Source organism: Mobula hypostoma, chromosome 17 (assembly GCF_963921235.1).
Source record: "Mobula hypostoma chromosome 17, sMobHyp1.1, whole genome shotgun sequence".
NCBI lineage: Eukaryota > Metazoa > Chordata > Chondrichthyes > Myliobatiformes > Myliobatidae > Mobula > Mobula hypostoma.
Window position 1 is genome coordinate 53,934,633 of NC_086113.1, and position 19,923 is coordinate 53,954,555.

A 19,923-nucleotide genomic window follows, 5' to 3' on the forward strand; every position below is an offset into this window, starting at 1 on the left:
AATGGCAGGGCTTTGCCAACCACTTAAGTTTTTTCAGCTGTTGTGTGGGAATGGCTTACTCAGGTAGCCCAATTTTTACATAAAGAGATTCAAGAAAATCTTGGCAAGTAAATTTAGCCCAAGGAATCTGAACAGGTAAATGGAAGCAATGAGAAATAAAGGCAGCAAATGGGGATGGTGGATCTAGTTTGCTGAATTGCTCATATTCCCTCAGCTACCAATAATGAACACCACTCACTGACTGCAAATTCCACCCCAATGGAGAATTGTATTGTGTGACAAAGCCCACAATGAGCTCCAAAGGCATTAAAATAACATGCTGAAAATCAGAACCTGAAATGCGATCTGAACTTGTGCCCCTTTGTTTAGCGTAGCACAAGTGGTATTCAAGAAGATTTAAAAGGGATCCTACAAGATGAATTAAGTACATGTCAATTAGATTTTGACATTATCAGGGGAACCTCTCAACTGTTCAGCTATCAGTCAAAATAATCACTGAAATATGACTATAAGGTGCATTACCACACCTTACTTACCGACCTGATTCATGTATCAAAGCAGCACTAACATAGTATAACAAAGTACTTGATTTGCAACGTGCACACACGACCTTTTTACCCATGTTTGATTTTCAGTTCGTTATTGCAGTACAACCCAGAAAGAACTAGGAGAACCAAAGCAAAGGTCAGTGAAAATGTCTAAACGTGTACAGTGATTCAGGATTCAGCTTACCAGAACCGGGTCTTGGGCTTAATATTGGCTACATACCTACCTCTGTGTCAAAACTGACAGTGTCCTCTGGTTCGGGAATTCTCCCCAGATTTATATCATTTCCTTCCAGGTACAAGCTCTTGTACATTATATTTAGTCAGATTTTTCACATCATTTAAAATTTATTTAATTCATTATGAAACAGACTAATGTGTATTGATAAAGTATAGATATATTTAAAGTTAATTTTAGTGATTTTAAATAGTGATGGATTATACAATCATATTGAAAATGGCTGCTTTTTATCAGAAACTTAAAAAACATAGATTGGGTGAATTGTGACGAATTTTTTTCTCAGAATGGAGGTGTCTCGAGGGGAAATTATCACCTCAACTCTGACAGCAAATTGCCAGAGAAGGTGGCAAACATTCAAAAAAGTACCTGAGCCTGGTTTCATGGTGCAGAAGAGAGAAATGAGGATGAGGAAAGTGGTAGTCATAGGGGATTCCATAGTGAGAGGAGCAGACAGGAGGTTCTGTCAGCCTGATAGAGGTACCCGCATGGTGTGTTGCCTCCCCCCAGGTGCCAGGGTACAGGACGTCTCGGATCGGGTGCAGGGTATTCTGAAGGGAGAGAGTAAACAGCCAGAAGACTTGGTACACGTTGGTACCAACGACATAGGTAGAAAAAGGGAGGAGGTTCTGAAGGGAGAATTCAGGGAGTTGGGTAGGAAGCTGAAAAGTAGGACCTCCAGGGTAGTAACCTTGGGATTGTTGCCTGTCCCACGTGCTAGCGAGTGAAAGAATAGTATGATCAGGCATACTAATGTGTGTCTGAGAGACTGGTATAGGGGGCAGGACTTCGGGTTCCTGGATCACTGGGGCCTCTTCTGGGGGAGGTACAACCTGCACGAAAAGGAAGGGTTACACCTGAACCCAAAAGGGTCCAATATCCTAGCAGGCAGGTTTAATAGAGCTGTTAAGGAGGGTTTAAACTAATTTGGCAGGGGGGTGGGAACCAGAGTGATAGGGGTGAGGAAGGGGGAAACAGAATAAATCAAAGATAGTGTGCAACAGATATTATCGAAAGAACAGGAAGGAGATGAGACTTAATCACAGCCAGAGGGATGAGTTACAGGGCAATAGAGGTGTGATACAGTTAAAACAGAAAGCAACAAATACTGGACTGAAAGTGTTGTATTTGAATGCATGCAGCATAAGAAATAAAACGGATGATCTTGAAATTCAGCTACAGATTGGCAAGTATGACATTGTGGCTATCTCTGAAACTTGGCTAAAGGATGGCTGCCATTGGGAGCTGAATGTCCAAGGATATACAAAGTATCAGAAAGATAGTTAGTAGGCAGAGGGGGTGGTGTAGCCCTGTTGAAAGAAATAATATTAAATCATTGGAAAGAGATGACATAGGACTGGAAGGTGTAGAGGCTCTAGGGGTTGAGTTAAGAAACGACAAGGGTAAAAGGACCCTAATGGCAGTTGTATACAGGCCTCCAAACAGCAGCCAGGATGTGGATTACAAATTACAGCAGGAGATAGAAAAGGTGTGTCAGAAGGGCAATGTCATGATAATCGTTGGGGACTTTAACATGAAAATGGATTGGGAAAACTAGACCAGTACTGGACATCAAGAGAGAGAGAATTTGTAGAATGTCTAAGGGATGGCTTTTTAGAACAGCTTGTTGTTGAGCCCACTAGGGAATCGACTGTGCTGGACTGGGTGTTGTGCAATGATCCGGAGGTGATAAGAGAGCTTAATGTTAAGGAACTCTTAAGGAACAGTGATCACAATATGATCAAGTTCACTTTGAAATTTGAGGAGGAGAAACTAAGTTCCAATATGGCAGTAGTTCAGTGAAATAAAGGTAATTACAATGGCATGACAGGGGAATTGGCCAAGGTTGACTGGAAAGGGACACTAGCAGGAAGGACAGCAGAGCAGCAATCGCTTGATTTTCTGAGAAAAATGAATGAAGTGTAAGACAGATATATTCCATATAAGAAGAAATCTTTGAATGGAAGAAGGACACAACCGTGGCTGACAAGTGAAGTCAGAGCCAAAGTAAAAGCAAAAGAGAGGGCATACAAGGAAGCCAAAGCTAGTGGAAAGATAGAGGATTGGGAAGCTTTTAAAAACTTGCAGAAGGAAACTAAGAAGGCCATTGGGAAGGAAAAGATGAATTATGAAAGGAAGCTGGCAACTAATATCAAAGAAAATACTAAAAGGTTTTTTAAGTGTATAAAGGGTAAAAAAGAGTTGATGGTAGATAATAGGACCAATAGAAAATGACGCTGGAGATATTGTAATGAGAGACGCAGAGATGGCAGAGGAACTGAATGCGTATTTTGCATCAGTCTTCACAGTGGAAGGTATCAGCAGTATACTGGACAATAGCGTCAGGGAAGTGAAGTACGTGCAGTGAAAATTATGACTGAGAAGGTACTCAGGAAGTTTAATGGGCTGAGGGTGGATAAATCTCCTGGACCTGATGGAATGCACCCTCGGGTTCTGATGGAAGTAGCTGGAGAGATTGTGGAGCCATCTTTTAAGAATCAACAGATTCTGGTGTTGTACTGGATGACTGGAAAATTGCAAATGTTACTCCGCTATTTAAGAAGGGTGGGAGATAGCGGACAGGAAACTATAGACCTGTTAGCCTGACATCAGTGGTTGGTAAGTTGTTGGAATCGATTGTTAAGGATGAGATTACAGAGTACCTGGAGGCACATGACAAGATAGGGCAAAGCCAGCATGGTTTCCTGAAAGGAAAATCCTGCCTGACTAACCTACTGTAATTTTTTGAGGAAATTACAAGCAGGCTAGACAAAAGAGATGCAGTAGATGTGGTATACTTGGATTTTCAGAAGGCCTTTGACAAGGTGCCGCACATGAGGTAACATTTGCACTTAGCAAAATAATCACAAGGAAGTTACTAGCATGGGTGGAGCATTGTCTTATTGGCAGAAAGCAGAGACTGGGAATAAAGAGATGCTATTCTGACTGGCCGCCGGTTACCAGTGGAGTTCCACAGGGGTCGGTGTTGGGACCACTGCTCTTCACAATGTATGTCAATGATTTGGACAATGTGATTAATGGATTTGAGGCTAAATTTGTCGATGATACAAAGATAGGTGGAGGAGCGGGTAGTGTTGAGGAAACTGAGAGCCTTTAGAGAGACTTAGATAGTTTAAAGGAATGGGCAAAGAAGTGGCAAATGAAATAGAATGTTGAAAAGTGTATGGTCATGCACTTTGGTGGAAGAAATAAATGGGTGGACTATTATTTAGAAGGGGAGAGAATTCAAAATGCAGAGATGCAAAGGGAACTTAGGAGTCCTTGCGCAGGACACCCTAAAGGTTAACCTCCAGGTTGAGTCAGTGGTGAAGAAGGCGAATGCAATGTTGGCATTCATTTCTAGAGGTATAGAATATAAGAGCAGGGATGTGATGTTGAGGCTCTGTAAGACATTCGTGAGATCACACTTGGAGTATAGCGTGCAGTTTTGGGCTCTTTATTTTAGAAAGGATGTACTGACATTGGAGAGGGTTCAGAGAAGATTCACAAGAATGATTCCAGGAATGAAAGGGTTACTGTATGAGGAAGGTCTGGCAGCTCTTGGGCTGTATTTCCTGGAGTTCAGGAGAATGAAGGGAGATCTCATAGAAACATTCTGAATGTTAAAAGAGCTGAACAGATTAGATATGCAAAGTTATTTCCCATGGTAGGGGAGTCTACGACAAGAGGGCACGACTTCAGGATTGAAGGACATCCATTTAGAACAGTGTTGCAGAGAAACTACTTTATTACTCTACTTCTAAGCTCTCTGGCGACCCACTCCATTTTATTCTGCATTGTTTTTTTGTACATTCGTCTGCTTCAGTGCTCTGTGAAAAATAGCTGTAGGAACAGTATCCAAGACAAACGACTTCAGGATTGAAGGACGTCCTCTTAGAATTGAGATGGGGAGAAATTACTTTAGTCAGGGGGTGGTAAATCTGTGGAATTTGTTGCCACGAGCAGCTGTGGAGGCCAAGTCATTGGGTGTATTTAAGGCAGAGATAGATAGGCTCTTGATGAGCCAGGTCATCAAAGGGTATGGGGAGAAGGCAGGGGAGTGGGGATGACTGGAAGAATTGGATCAGCCCATGATTGAATGGCAGAGCAGACTCGATGGGCTGAATGGCCTTCTTCTGCTCCTATATATTATGGTCTTATCTGGAGGAGTACTTAACTCACCAAGGCAGACATGACTTTGGAACAAGTGATTGTAAATGGGATTAATATAGAAAGTCAGCATGGACAATGGTAAACTGAATGAAATACTGCTATGCTCTATGACCCTATACACTCTTTTTCAGGTGCATTGATAAATCAGGTTACCAAACTTAAATATATCAAGGATTTTATTTGGAAAGGAAATATTTCATTTTAGTTTACCGCTTAATTGTAATTTACTGAAGACCACATCAGTGAGATCAGGCAAAACAATTTACAGCAGAAATTTAAATGTAAACTGGTAAGTGCAGTCACAATCATACAGTCGGCTCAGTTTCACAAGACCACCCACATCTCTGCTGGCCACGCTAGGAACTGGGAGCATGCTGGAAGGGGGATGATGATCAAAATTTCAACTTCCTAACTAACTGGGAAATAGTAGGTAGATGCACATGGTTAGGAGTAATCTCAGTAAAATAATCCTAGTAAAATACAGTTTAGAGAGGATCAAGATTGAATGTGATAGATGGAGGTGATATTTATTCTGTTAGTATGAACAATGTGGCATGTTTTGGAACAAGAAATAGAATATAGCTGATGTAGGTGAATTTCTTAAAAAACTATTATTTGGTACTTATTTACAACTACAGAATAAGACAAGCCACGATTCTTAAAAGTTGCTGGTGAACGCAGCAGGCCAGGCAGCAACTTTTATATGTGTTGCTTGAATTTCCAGCATCTGCAGAATTCCTGTTGTTAGCCATGATTCTTAGCTGATCTAGTGTCATCACAGTGTAAAACATTTAGACCACAGAATCTGTGGATGTTGGATGTCTATATGGATTTTAGTAATGGCTCTGACAAGTTCCTACATGGCAGCACACATCAAAGTTGCAGGTGAACACAGCAGGCCAGGCAGCATCTCCAGGGAGAGGCACAGTCGACGTTTCGGGCCGAGACCCTTCGTCAGGATTAACTGAAGGAAGACCTAGTAAGAGATTTGAAAGTGGGAGGGGGAGGGGGAGATCCAAAATGATAGGAGAAGACAGGAGGGGGAGGGATGGAGCCAAGAGCTGGACAGGTGATTGGAAAAGGGGATACGAGAGGTTCATGGGACAGGAGGTCCGGGGAGAAAGAAAAGGGGGAGGGGGGGAAAAAAACCAGAGGATGGGCAAGGGGTATAGTCAGAGGGACAGAGGGAGAAAAAGGAGAGAGAGAGAGAGAAAGAATGTGTGTATATAAATAAATAACGGATGGGGTACGAGGGGGAGGTGGGGCATTAGCAGAAGTTTGAGAAGTCAACGTTCATGCCATCAGGTTGGAGGCTACCCAGGCGGAATATAAGGTGTTGTTCCTCCAACCTGAGTGTGGCTTCATCTTTACAGTAGAGGAGGCCATGGATAGACATATCAGAATGGGAATGGGACGTGGAATTAAAATGTGTGGCCACTGGGAGATCCTGCTTTCTCTGGCGGACAGAGCGTAGGTGTTCAGCAAAACGATCTCCCAGTCTGCGTCGGGTCTCGCCAATATATAGAAGGCCACATCGGGAGCACCGGACGCAGTATATCACCCCAGCCGACTCACAGGTGAAGTTCCAGGCGAGGCTATATATTGGCGAGACCCGACGCAGACTGGGAGATCATTTTGCTGAACACCTACGCTCTGTCCGCCAGAGAAAGCAAGATCTCCCAGTGGTCACACATTTTAATTCCACATCCCATTCCCATTCTGATATGTCTATCCACAGCCTCCTCTACTGTAAAGATGAAGCCACACTCAGGTTGGAGGAACAACACCTTATATTCCGTCTGGGTAGCCTCCAACCTGATGGCATGAACATTGACTTCTCTAACTTCCGCTAATGTCCCACCTCCCCCTCGTACCCCATCCGTTATTTATTTATATACACACCTTCTTTCTCTCTCTCTTTCCTTTTTCTCCCTCTGTCCCTCTGACTATACCCCTTGCCCATCCTCTGGGTTTTCCCCCCTCCCCCTTTTCCTTCTCTCTGGGCCTCCTGTCCCATGATCCTCTCATATTCCTTTTGCCAATCACCTGTCCAGCTCTTGGCTCCATCCCTCCCCCTCCTGTCTTCTCCTATCATTTTGGATCTCCCCCTCTCACTTTCAAATCTCTTACTAGCTCTTCCTTCACTTAGTCCTGACGAAGGGTCTCGCCCGAAACATTGACTGTGCCTCTTCCTGGAGATGCTGCCTGGCCTGCCTCGTTCACCAGCAACTTTGATGTGTGTTGCTTGAATTTCCAGCATCTGCAGAATTCCTCGTGTTTACGTTCCTACATGCCAGGCTGATCTGGAAGGTTAGGCCACATGGGCGAGCTAGTGAGGTGGATTTATCAGGTGCAAAGCAGAGGGTAATGGTTGAAATTCTATTCTCTGACCTAGTGCCTGTGACGAGGGGTTCCTAAAGGGTCAGTGTTGGGATTTCTGTTATTCGATATTTATATAAGTGAGATGGATATGAATGCACAAGGCATGATTAGCAAGTTTGCTGATGAAACCAAGGGGTCTTGTTGATAGTGAAGCAATTTATAATGAATTGCAAAGAGATCTTGATCTGTTAGTGAGGTGGGCTGAGGAATGGAATGGCAAATGGATTTCAACTTACATAAAAGACTGAGGTGATGCAATTTAGACAGTCAAAGCAGGGTTGGACATTCAGTGAATGGCAGGGCATTGATGAGTGCTATGGCACAGGAGGGACGTGGCAGCACAACTGCACCGTGAAAGTGACCACACAAATACACAGGATGGTGAAGGTGGTGTTTAGTATGCCAGCCATCAGCAGTTAGGACATCGGGTTTAGGAGCAGGGATGTTATATTGTAATTATACATGTTGTTGGTGAGGTTTCACTTGGAATATTATGTACAGTTCACACAGTAGGTTCTTCTTGTGTATCCCTTTGGGTCATGTTGATGTGTGACTACATGACTGCAAGGAGGATTTGATCTGTTTCGGAGAAAGGCCAATGACATTTATTCAGGCAGAATACCTGTATCTAAAAATCTCAAGTGAGTCTAGCCATCTGTAGATTAACAGGCTGTGAAAGCTCTTTGATCAAGCACTTCGGGCCTTCAGCTATCTGACTTCACTTAAACAGTCCACGAAGTGGAAAATTGAGGGTGAGGTTTGTCTGGGGAACATAGGAGAAATTAACAGAGCAAACACAAATGTGCAATGGGTTAATGGATGAGTAGCAAAGGACAAATAACACAAAGCTAATTTAGAATTGATAGTGTACTCAGAATTGATTGTAACAAAACACCAACAGGGCAACAGCCTTTGGCTACAAATTAAAGAGCATTACGTGCTTATTTATTGCCTGAGCTGCCTTGGGGAGGGCTAGATGGCAGACTGACTGGAGCCCACTGGACTATCTAAGGACACTTACTTAGTTGACAGTGAGAGATAAAGGCAGAGGGATGGAGAGAAGACTGATGTAGAGCAGAGGCGAATGAAGACTACAGCCAGGTTTTACTAGTACAATGCCAGCAACAGCAATTACAGCAAAGGATAGAATGCTCACTCTCTGCCAGTGATGTAAAAGGCAAGCACCCCCCCCCCCGCCAACCTGCAGAATAACGGCATTATACAGTATATAGTAAAACCATTGTACCAGAATGTGAATACAATTAGCTCAGCGTTATGTGCCCTGTGGTATGACGTGGGCAATCATGGTCTTCCATCTGTCTTCAGTCCAATTGTTGCCCATTGGGAAAAACCCACTCGCGCTATTGTTCTTATTCTTTTCTCTATCCACGACCATTATTGTTCTTGGCAAATTTTTCTACAGAAGTGGTTTGCCATTGCTTTCTTCTGGGCAGTGTCTTTACCAGCTGGGTGACCCCAGCCATTATCAATGCTCTTCAGAGATTGTCTGCCTGGTGTCAGTGGTCGCATAACCAGGACTTGTGATATACACCAGCTGCTCATACGACCATCCACCCCCATTCCCTTGGCTTCACCTGACCCTGATCGGGGGGCTAATCAGGTGCTACACCTTGCCCAAGGATTACTTGCAGGTTAGCAGAGGAAAGAAGCACCTTACACCTCCTTTGGTACAGACATATCTCCACCCCTGCCACCCGAATAGCTAGAATGTTAAATTGGTTTACTATAGTCGCATATACTGAGGTTTTGCATGGCATCCTTACAAATTATTTCATCACATCTGTGCATTGAGTGGTGCAAGGGAAAGTCAAAGAAAGCAGAAGAGAGTGCTGCAGTTACTGAGAAAGTGCAGTGTAGGCAGACAACAAGGTGCAAGGTCGTAAAGTTGATTGGGAGATCAGGAGTCTATCTCATCATACTAGGGATCACTCCATAGCCTTACTGCAGTCGGACAGAAGCTGCCTTTGAGCCTGGTGTATAGGCTTTCTATTGGGGAGAGGGGGGGAGGGGAGGAAGAGAGAATGTCTGGGATGGGTGGGATCTTTGCTCACACCGGACAACAAATTTTTTTCTGAAAGTGTCACTTCCTCAGAATTTTTTTTTTGTTTATGATAGACTGCTTGAAGCTAAACACAAATAAAATTTCGAAGTACTTGTATCACATAGGAATTTGGAGAAACAAGAAATTAACTTCTGTTGAATATAATGTGTTTAATTGCAAAACGGTGCTGACGCTTTGTAATAGTTCCACTAAGCTAAAAATATTTTTTTGGCGATTTTTCATTTGTACTCAGTGACTAAGGCTACTTGCTTAATTGTCCAACAATAATCAGCCAGCGTTGACGGATTCCCGTTGCCCTGGTAGCATTTCTCTATGACCACAATGTCCTGGTGAAACCTTTCACCATGCTCATCACTGACAGAACCAAGACTTACAGGGAAGTCGTCTAAATGGGAATGCAGAAAGTGAATCTTCAGTGCCATGTTGCCTTTCATGGTTTTGTATGCTTGAGACAACCAGCTCCACATAGTTTGGTGCTCTGTAGTTGCCAAGAAAAATGTCAACAACTTCCTTGAATGCCTTCCATGCGATTTTCTCCGATTCCACTGGAAATTCTTCGAATTGCTTCTCATTGATGGCCTGTTTGATTTGTGGACCAACATAAATGCCTTCCTCAATCATGGCACCAGTTATTCAGACTTGAATTATGAATTGAAATAACAAGCATAGGCCATTAAAAAAGTAGTGTGTGGCAGGGAAATTTCATGGTGATTCTCATGACCAGCAGCACAAAATTCATGGGACACCCCCAAAGTATTCCAGAAGCAATATCTTTGTTGAACAGTGTAATGATTGTCATGCTTTTCCTGGGCAAACACCACTGTAACGGCTCCCACCACAGGTTTTACTTGCTTAGTTTGACCAAAAGATCCACATCACAAGGCCCCAGATGCTTCAATTCCCTACGGCTTTTCTTGGTGAATGGCTTCTGGTTATATTTATCTCCACAAGTAGAAACATTCTCTCGGTATCCACTGCACCAGAACAATTCATCATTCTTAAAACCCCAGTTACACCATCCTTCACTCTTGCTTTCTTAGGAGAGAATTGTGCTTTCCTGATACATGTTCAGATCTCTCTATCAACCTTTATCAATCTTCCAAGAAGAGGTACAGACAATGTTTCGGGCCGAGACCCTTCGTCCTGATGAAGGGTCTCAGCCCGAAACGTCGTCTGTACCTCTTCCTAGAGATGCTGCCTGGCCTGCTGTGTTCACCAGCAACTTTGATGTGTGTTGCTTGAATTTCCAGCATCTGCAGAATTCCTGTTGTTTATCAATCTTCTCTTAGTTTTTAATCAGCAGCTGATTAAATATTCTAAAACCATTTTAGATTATCATTTGACCTTCAATGCTTAAAGCGAGATATTGAAAATGATAAGACAACATTGGTGGGGAGGGATGGGGGGGGAACGAATGGACAAGGGAGTCGCGTAGGCAGCGATCCCTGCGAAAAGCGGGGGTGGGGTTGGGGGGGGGGAGGGAAAGATGTGCTTAGTGGATCCCCTTCTCGCAATTCCCCCGTCTCCATCGCACCTGCTCTCAGGATGAGGCTTTTCATTCCAGGACGAGGGAGATGTCCTCTTTTGTTTTTAAAAGGAAGGGGCTTCCTTTCCTCCACCATCAACTCTGCTCTCAAACGCATCTCCCCCATTTCACGCACATCTGCTCTCACTCCATCCTCCCGCCACCCCACTAGGAATAGGGTTCCCCTTGTCCTCACCTACCACCCCACCAGCCTCCAGGTCAAACATATTATTCTCTGTAACTTCCGCCACCTCCAACAGGATCCCACCACTAAGCACATCTTTCCCTCCCCCTCTCTCTGCTTTCCGCAGGGATCACTGCCTACGCGACTCCCTTGTCCAGTTGTCCTCCCCGTTCCTCCCCACTGATCTCCCTCCTGGCACTTATCCTTGTAAGCGGAACAAGTGCTACACATGCCCTTACACTTCCTCCCTTACTACCATTCAGGGCTCCAGACAGTTCTTCCAGGTGAGGCAACACTTCACCTGTGAGTCGGCTGGGGTGATATACTGCGTCTGGTGCTCCCGATGTGGCCTTCTACATATTGGCGAGACGCGACGCAGACTGGGAGATCATTTCACTGAAAACCTACGCTCTGTCCGCCAGAGAAAGCAGGATCTCCCAGTGGCCACATATTTTAATTCCACGTCCCATTCTGATATGTCTATCCACGGCCTCCTCTACTGTAAAGATGAAGCCATACTCAGGTTGGAGGAACAAACCTTATATTCTGTCTGGTTAGCCTCCAACCTGATGGCATGAACATGGACTTCTCGAACTTCCGCTAATGCCCCACCTCCCCCTCCTACCCCATCCGTTATTTATTTGTATACACACATTCTTTCTCTTTCTCTCTCTCTCTCTCTCTCTCTCTCCTTTTTCTCCCTCTGTCCCTCTCACTATACCCCTTGCTCATCCTCTGGGTTTCTCCCCCACCCCCTTTCCTTCTCCCTGGGCCTCCTGTCCCATGATCCTCTCATATCCCCTTTGCCAATCACCTGTCCAGCTCTTGGCTCCATCCCTCCCCCTCCTGTCTTCTCCTATCATTTTGGATCTCTCCCTCCCCCTTTCAAATCTCTTACTAGCTCTTCCTTCAGTTAGTCCTGATGAAGGGTCTCGGCCCGAAACGTCGATTGTACCTCTTCCTAGAGATGCTGCCTGGCCTGCTGTGTTCACCAGCAACTTTGATGTGTGTTCCAGTGGTCAAGTCAGGAGCAAGAGGGAATATTCTCCACTTCCCTGGATGAGTGCAGCTCCAACTCTGAAGAATTTGACATTGTCCAGGAGAGAGAATATGCCACGTGACTGGTTCCCTAGGCACCACACTACACATTCATTCACTCCACAATTCGTGTAATCTGGCTCGAAGAGCACTATCCATAAAATGCACTGTTGAATTCTTCTTGGAATTCCATGTTCTCTATTAGCCAGAACAAGTTCAGTCGTTACACTGGAATGCTTCCATTTTGGAATTTCATCAGCACATTACATACTAAGTGCCCCATCCAGAGCAAAATTCTTGCATTTTCTTGCACGAAAAGATGATCACCCACTACCCTTTAGGTATTTTGGAACAAATTTGTTGTTTTCCCTTACATCCCATTGGTTTACTTTTCCAATTCATCCTCCACATGGGATCTTGTCAAAACTCTTGCTAAAATTCATGTAAGCCTTGAAGGAATAAGTACTTTTCTCGAATAATTATTACCAAAAAATCCACGGTTCAGTGATTTGCTGATTTAAATCAAGTATCACTTTTTTTCTCTTTCCTGTAAAGTTAACAAGTTTTGCCATTAATGGTAACAGTGATGTAACTGATTCATTGCTACAATGACCGGAGAGGGCAGAGTAGCATTTTTTTTTTACGAATTGCATTTTTGTTTCGTGGACAATCACAGTGCTTGTAAAAGATAATTAAATTAGTAACACACATCAAAGTTGCTGGTGAACGCAGCAGGCCAAGCAGCATCTATAGGAAGAGGCGCGGTCGACGTTTCAGGCCGAGACCCTTCGTCAGGAGTTAAATTAGTAATCTATTTTTGTTAATCCCTGATAGAAGGTACACGACTTTGATCTCAGAAAGACACAGAGTGGTTTTTAAATTTGACTGGCTTTTACATGGACAAAGTGCACTTCAAAACCAATGATAAGTAATGGAATATACCCTTAATTACCTTTTGCACGGCTGCCCGCTTCTCCTGCTTAGCCTTAAATTCTGCCAAAAGCCCGCTGCCCATCACTTGCACGCCATACCAACGACTACCTTGTGGGCTGTTTTTGTTGTCCAATTTCTCCTGCTTGCCTGCATCCTCCAACACAGCGTCCACAGAATCGGGTGTTTTGTGTCCCTCAGATTGCTCCACACTGCCGTTTTGTTCCACCTGCTTTGAGTCCTTCCTAGTTAGATCCGTGGCTGGACTTTTCATTCCACCTTTGGGTGACAAGGGCTCCTCTGGGACGACGACGGTCTGGGGCCTCTCTGCCTTGCTGGATCGTGATTTGATTAAATTCAGAAAACTACTTTTTTTGGAGTCCTTCCTCTTTTTGTCATCTGAATCGCCGGAATCCAGAGAGTCGGAGCTCCGTAGGGAAAGTCTCCTAAAACATATGATTTTTAAAAATATAAATATTTACAGCCACGCTGAATGAAGACAAAAACTCAACCTGGGCAATGAGTAATTTAGTTACACCATGAGCATTAGGACATAACTCATCTTCTAGGAGCTAGTTTGAAAGATAGAAAATATCTCCAACCAGCCCTACTGACCTGTGGAATGCATGTGTAAGGACCTTACGAGGGAAGAAGACTAACCCCTCAAAATATTTAAGAACTCATAAAAGCCCATAGTCCCCTGTCGTATTAACTGCATATTCTTCAAAATAGAGCAATTAAAATATATACAGTGGCATGCAAAAGTTTGGGCACCCCTGGTCAAAATTTCTGTTACTGTGAATAGCTAAGCGAGTAAAAGATGAACTGAGTTCCAAAAGGCATAAAGTTAAAGGTGACACATTTCTTCAATATTTTAAGCAAGAAAACTTCTTTTATTTCCACCTTTTACAGTTTCAAAATAACAAAAAAGGAAAAGGGCCTGAAGCAAAAGTTTGGGCACCCTGCATGGCAGTACTTAGTAACACCCCCTTTGGCAAGTATCACAGCTTGTAAATGCTTTTTGTAGCCAGCTAAGAGTCTTTCAATTATTGTTTGGGGGATTTTCACCCATTATTCCCTGCAAAAGGCTTCTAGTTCTGTGAGATTTTTGGGCCATCTTGCGTGCACTGCTCTTTTGAGGTCTATCCACAGATTCTTGATGTTTAGGTCAGGGGACTGTGAGGGCCATGGCAAAACCTTCAGCTTGCGCCTCTTGAGGTAGTCCATTGTGGATTTTGAGGTGTGTTTAGGATCATTATCCTGCTGTAGAAGCCATCCTCTTTTCATCTTCGGCCTTTTTATAGACAGTGTGATGTTTGTTTCCAGAATTTGCTGGTGTATAATTGAATTCATTCTTCCCTCTACCAGTAAATGTTCCCCATGCCACTGACTGCAACACAAGCCCAAAGCATGATTGATCCATCCCTGTGCTTAACAGTTGGAGAGGGGTTCTTTTCATGAAATTCTGCATCCTTTTTTCTCCAAACATACCTTTGCTTATTGCGGCCAAAAGTTCTATTCAAAAGGTTTAAAGGAACATCTAAACAAGCTTGATGCATTTTGAAAACAAGTCCTGTGGTCTGATGAAGTTAAAATAGAACTTTTTGGCCTCAATGAGCTAAACATCACCGAGAATCTGTGGATAGACCTCAAATGAGTAGTGCATGCAAGACGGCCCAAGAATCTCACAGAACTAGAAGCCTTTTGCAAGGAAGAATGGGCAAAAATCCCCCAAACAAGAATTGAAAGACTCTTAGCTGGCTATAGAAAGCGTTTACAAGCTGTAATACTTGCCAAAGGTGGTGTTACAAAGTACTGACCATGCAGGGTGCCCAAACTTTTGCTTCCGGCCCTTTTCTTTTTTTGAAACTGTAAAAGATGAAAATAAAAAAGTTTTCTTGCTTAAATTATTAAAGAAATGTGTTATCTTTAACTTTATGCCTTTTGGAAATAAGTTCATCTTTTATTCGCTTATCTATTCACAGTAACAGACATTTTGACCCAGGTGCCCAAACTTTTGCATCCCACTGTAAATCTATTATAAAATTAAATAAAGGAATTCCCTAATTGTATAGGTCAAATCAGCAGACTGCATTTCTTCGAAAACATCTGGTTACAGAGGCATTGAGAATGTACCTATTTAAGAATGCTTAAATCTTAAATAAGTGACTGAACTGTATTATATTTTGAATTGTTCTGCATTTTCTTATTGATTACAGGTTCAGCATCTCTTATCTGAAATGATTGGGATCAGAAATGTTTTGGATTTTGGAATACTTGCATCTATATAATAAGATAGCTTGGGGATGGGACCCAAGTCCAAACATGAAATCCATTTTTGTTACATATTCTGCTGATACATACACCTTGCAGATAGTTTTATATAATACTTCAATAATTTTGTGTATGAAATAATAATGTGTACATTGAACCATCAGAAAGGTGAGCTATTACTACCTTGGCTACCCAGGTGGACAGTCAGTGGCTGTTCGGCATCACCATCATTCCCAGCTCTGTATTTATGTGCTACCAGTAAGCAGTCTGTCTTACACGAGGAAATCTGCAGATGCTGGAATTTCAAGTAACACACATAAAAGTTGCTGGTGAACGCAGCAGGCCAGGCAGCATCTCTAGGAAGAGGTACAGTCGACGTTTTGAGCCGAGACCCTTCGTCAGGACTAACTGAAGGAAGAGTTAGTAAGAGATTTGAAAGTGGGAGGGGGAGGGGGAGATCCAAAATGACAGGAGGGGGAGTGATGGAGCCAAGAGCTGGACAGGTGATTGGCAAAAGGGATATGAGAGGATCATGGGACAGGAGGCCCAGGGAGAAAGAAAAGGGGGGGGGTGGGAAACAGAGGATGGGGAAGGGGTATAGTGAGAGGGACAGAGGGAGAAAAAGGAGAGAGAGAGAAAAATGTGTGTATATAAATAAATAACGGATGGGGTACAAGGGGGAGGTGGGGCATTAGCGGAAGTTTGAGAAGTCAATATTCATGCCATCAGGTTGGAGGCTACCCAGACGGAATATAAGGTATTGTTCCTCCAACCTGAGTGTGGCTTCATTTTTACAGTAGAGGAGGCCGTGGATAGACATATCAGAGTGGGAATGGGACGTGGAATTAAAACGTGTGGCCACTGGGAGATCTTGCTTTCTCTGGCGGACAGAGCGTAGGTGTTCAGCAAAACGATCTCCCAGTCTGCGTTGGGTCTAGCCAATATCTCCCAGTGGCCAGACATTTTAATTCCATGTCCCATTCCAATTCTGATATGTCTATTCACGGCCTCCTCTACTGTAGCCTCCAGGTCCAACATATAATTCTCCGTAACTTCCGCCACTTCCAACGGGATCCCACCACTAAGCACATCCCCCCCCCCGCTTTCCACAGGGATCGCTCCCTACGTGACTCCCTTGTCCATTCGTCCCCCCATCCCTCCCCATCGATCTCCCTCCTGGCACTTATCCTTGTAAGTGGAACAAGTGCTACACATGCCCTTACACTTCCTCCCTTACCACCATTCAGGGCCCCAGACAGTCCTTCCAGGTGAGGCGACACTTCACCTGTGAGTCGGCTGGGGTGATGTGCTGCGTCTGGTGCTCCCGATGTGGCCTTCTATATATTGGCGAGACCTGACATAGACTGGGAGATCGTTTCGCTGAACACCTATGCTCTGTCCACTAGAGAAAGCAGCATCTCCCAGTGGCCACACGTTTTAATTCCACATCCCATTCCCATTCTGACATGTCTATCCACGGCCTCCTCTACTGTAAAGGTGAAACCACACTCAGGTTAGAGGAACAACACCTTATATTCCGTCTGGGTAGCCTCCAGCCTGATGGCATGAACATTGACTTCTCAAACTTCCGCTAATGCCCCACCTCCCCATCGTACCCCATCCGTTATTTATTTATATACACACAATTTTTTCTCTCTCTCCTTTTTCTCCCTCTGTCCCTCTCACTATACCCCTTGCCCATCCTCTGGGTTTTCCCCCCCTCCCCCTTTTCTTTCTCCCTGGGCCTCCTGTCCCATGATCCTCTCATATCCCCTTTGCCAATCACCTGTCCAGCTCTTGGCTCCATCCCTCCCCCTCCAGTCTTCTCCTATCATTTTGGATCTCCCCCTCCCCCTTTCAAATCTCTTACTAGCTCTTCCTTCAATTAGTCCTGACGAAGGGTCTCGGCCCGAAACGTCGACTGTACCTCTTCCTAGAGATGCTGCCTGGCCTGCTGCGTTCACCAGCAACTTTGATGTGTGTAGCAGTCAGTCTTACACTTGTTCATCACACACATATACTTAACAGTAAAAATTATGACATACAATTAATATAATGTGTGCTGGGTAACAAAGGCAGCACAGCAGCATCGGGAGAATACCTGAATCAGCTGTTGAACAGCAACGAACAATGGTAGGCTCCAAATACGAGGCTGTGTTTTGATTAAAAGGTTACAGTACATGGTATTTGCATATTACTTTTTTAAAGATTTTATGTAAGGTATGAAGCAAAAGACGAATTTAATTACAGGTAACTTCATGGTAATCACTGTGAGTACTGAATGAAGGTCTGGCTATGATGACTGTTGCAAACAAAATGGCTCCAATAGGGCCCCACTCAGGATACGCGAGGTCACTTCTCAGACACCTGCACATCACCTGGGAACCTTCCCAGCACCTTGTGACATCCTGGCAGTACTCAAAAAAAATTTGGATTTCAGAGGTTTTCGGATTTTGGATTTTCAGATAAGGGGTGTTCAATTTGTATCAGGAAAATGTTGTCCACAGAATGTTCTTCACCATCAATTATTAATTTGGGTTGCTCAAGGCAGGAAGAACATTTGTTAGGTGTGTTAGCATCTTTCATAGTTATCAAATTCTGTACTCTACTTTTTGCAACTGGTTAATATAGTTCCGACACTGATAGTCCAAGCACTGGTTAACATAGTTCAGGCTCTGATAGTCCCAGTGCTGTCTGCAAGGAGTTTGTACGTTCTCCCTGTGACCGTGTGGGTTTCCTCTGGCACTACCCCCCCCATAGTTCAAAAACGTACTGATTGGTAGCTTAATTGGTCATTGTAAATTATCCCATGATAAGGCTAGGATTGAGGTTGGGGGATTGTTGGTCATGAACCTGGAAGGGCTTATTCTGCACTATATCTCAATAAATAAGTAAATGTGTGTCATTTGTTAATATGCAGTTTCCAGCTATAAATAAACACTCAAATGGGGGGGGGGGCTGCTTTATTATGCCAGAGCCATACTTCCCCATTCTAGATATACACCTCAGTACTCTTGGCGACAGTTTGCAAGAACACGAAGACCAAATTCAAACAAATATAATAGATGTGGAGAAAGGGAACAGACAAGCAGGAAGCGGTGAACAGTTTCAATATGGAGAAAAATTGTGGTCAAAGACCATACATTTGGCTTGTAATCCAGAATCTCCTCAGTTCAAGTTCTACACGTAAACATTCAGAAAAACTGAAAGCTAGATGCACTTTAACTAAAAATGCCAAAAACCAAAACTTCTGTGAGCTTTTTAGTCAATTAGATCAAGATACAACATGCCTGATAACAGAATTAGAGCTGTTCCAGGAATCTGCATTTTAGTGCATTGATACTGTGTCAGGTTGTACTGATTCATGTGTGGAATGAATTTATTTTGTCTGGTGAATACTTGTAAAAGTCAACTCAATATCTATATGATAAAATCTAAGAGATAACACTTTATAACTTTAATTTTGAAGGTGATGTTATTAGATATCACTAGGTTTTGTAAATTAACAAAAAGTAAAATTAACCAAGTTATGAAATATTCAAATCAAATGGAAGCTCAAATATCTGCATTACTTCCTCAAGCCCTGTTTCAAGTTATTGTGGGTGTTCTGATCAGGAAATGGATGACAAGCGAGAGTAGCAGGAGGAGGGTCAGATCTCACTCAGCCTTCAGTAACTAAAATCACCAAGGAAAAGATGGAAGTTTACAGATATTATTTTCACCTGATGACAAGGAAATCCTTTGAACAGGTCAGGCAGCAGCTGTGTTGCAATTTGAACACTTAAGAACTAGAAAAATACAGGTTATTCCATTTTCAAAGGAGAATCTTTCACAAAGGTTGAGGATGAGCAGATGTCTCCTTTTAAAAGGCTTTAAGGCAATGAATTAGGACTGGCAAATTGCCTGACTTTTATGGGACATCAATCAGGATTGATAAAGTCAATGGGACCAACATCCTTCTCTTTGCCCTGGCTGTACAAATACTGCTTTGCAATAACTATTACTCAGCCAATTACTTGGTGAAAAACACAGCAAAAGCTGGAAATACCTTGCACATCAGGTATCACCAGCAAGGAAGGAGTCTCCCTGCAAGTATTCCACTTGTTTCACCCAGTCCTACTGTGACACTTCTCATAGGCCCAATGAAATATCCTCCATTTTTCTTAAATGTGGTTTCCTCGCCACCATACTTGACAAAGTTCTCAATTACATCTGTTCAATTGCCACACTTCTACTTTCAATCCTCTCTTCTGATCCAAAACAAGGGCAGGGCTCCTCTTGTCACCATTCATGAAACAGTCTTCACACTAAACACAGTTTCCACTCCTGTGAACGTGAAACGGTGCCCTCTCCCTTCAGCATTCAAGAGGAACCAGTTCCTCTGCCACTGTTTGTACATTCTACTATCTCTGTTAACTGGCCCCCTTCTCACAGAACCCTCCTACCCATTTTCTACGGGGCATGACTTACCCTTTTGCCTCTTCCCAACCCTTGATCCAGTGACCCTGACACTCTTTCCAAGTTAATTAGCAATTTACTTGTACTTCTTTC

The 19,923-nt window shown here is 43.4% G+C and overlaps 1 protein-coding gene across 4 annotated transcripts in view; it reads right to left on the reverse strand.

Moving 5' to 3' along the window:
• Positions 1-19,923, reverse strand: part of LOC134358043 (F-actin-uncapping protein LRRC16A-like) — a 342,999-nt gene that overhangs the window by 19,083 nt on the left and 303,993 nt on the right. For all 4 annotated transcript variants that reach the window (XM_063069926.1, XM_063069928.1, XM_063069927.1 and 1 more), the window contains one exon: positions 13,121-13,544. In XM_063069926.1, the coding sequence (XP_062925996.1) occupies positions 13,121-13,544 (424 nt within the window). The remainder of the gene's footprint in view (positions 1-13,120; positions 13,545-19,923) is intronic.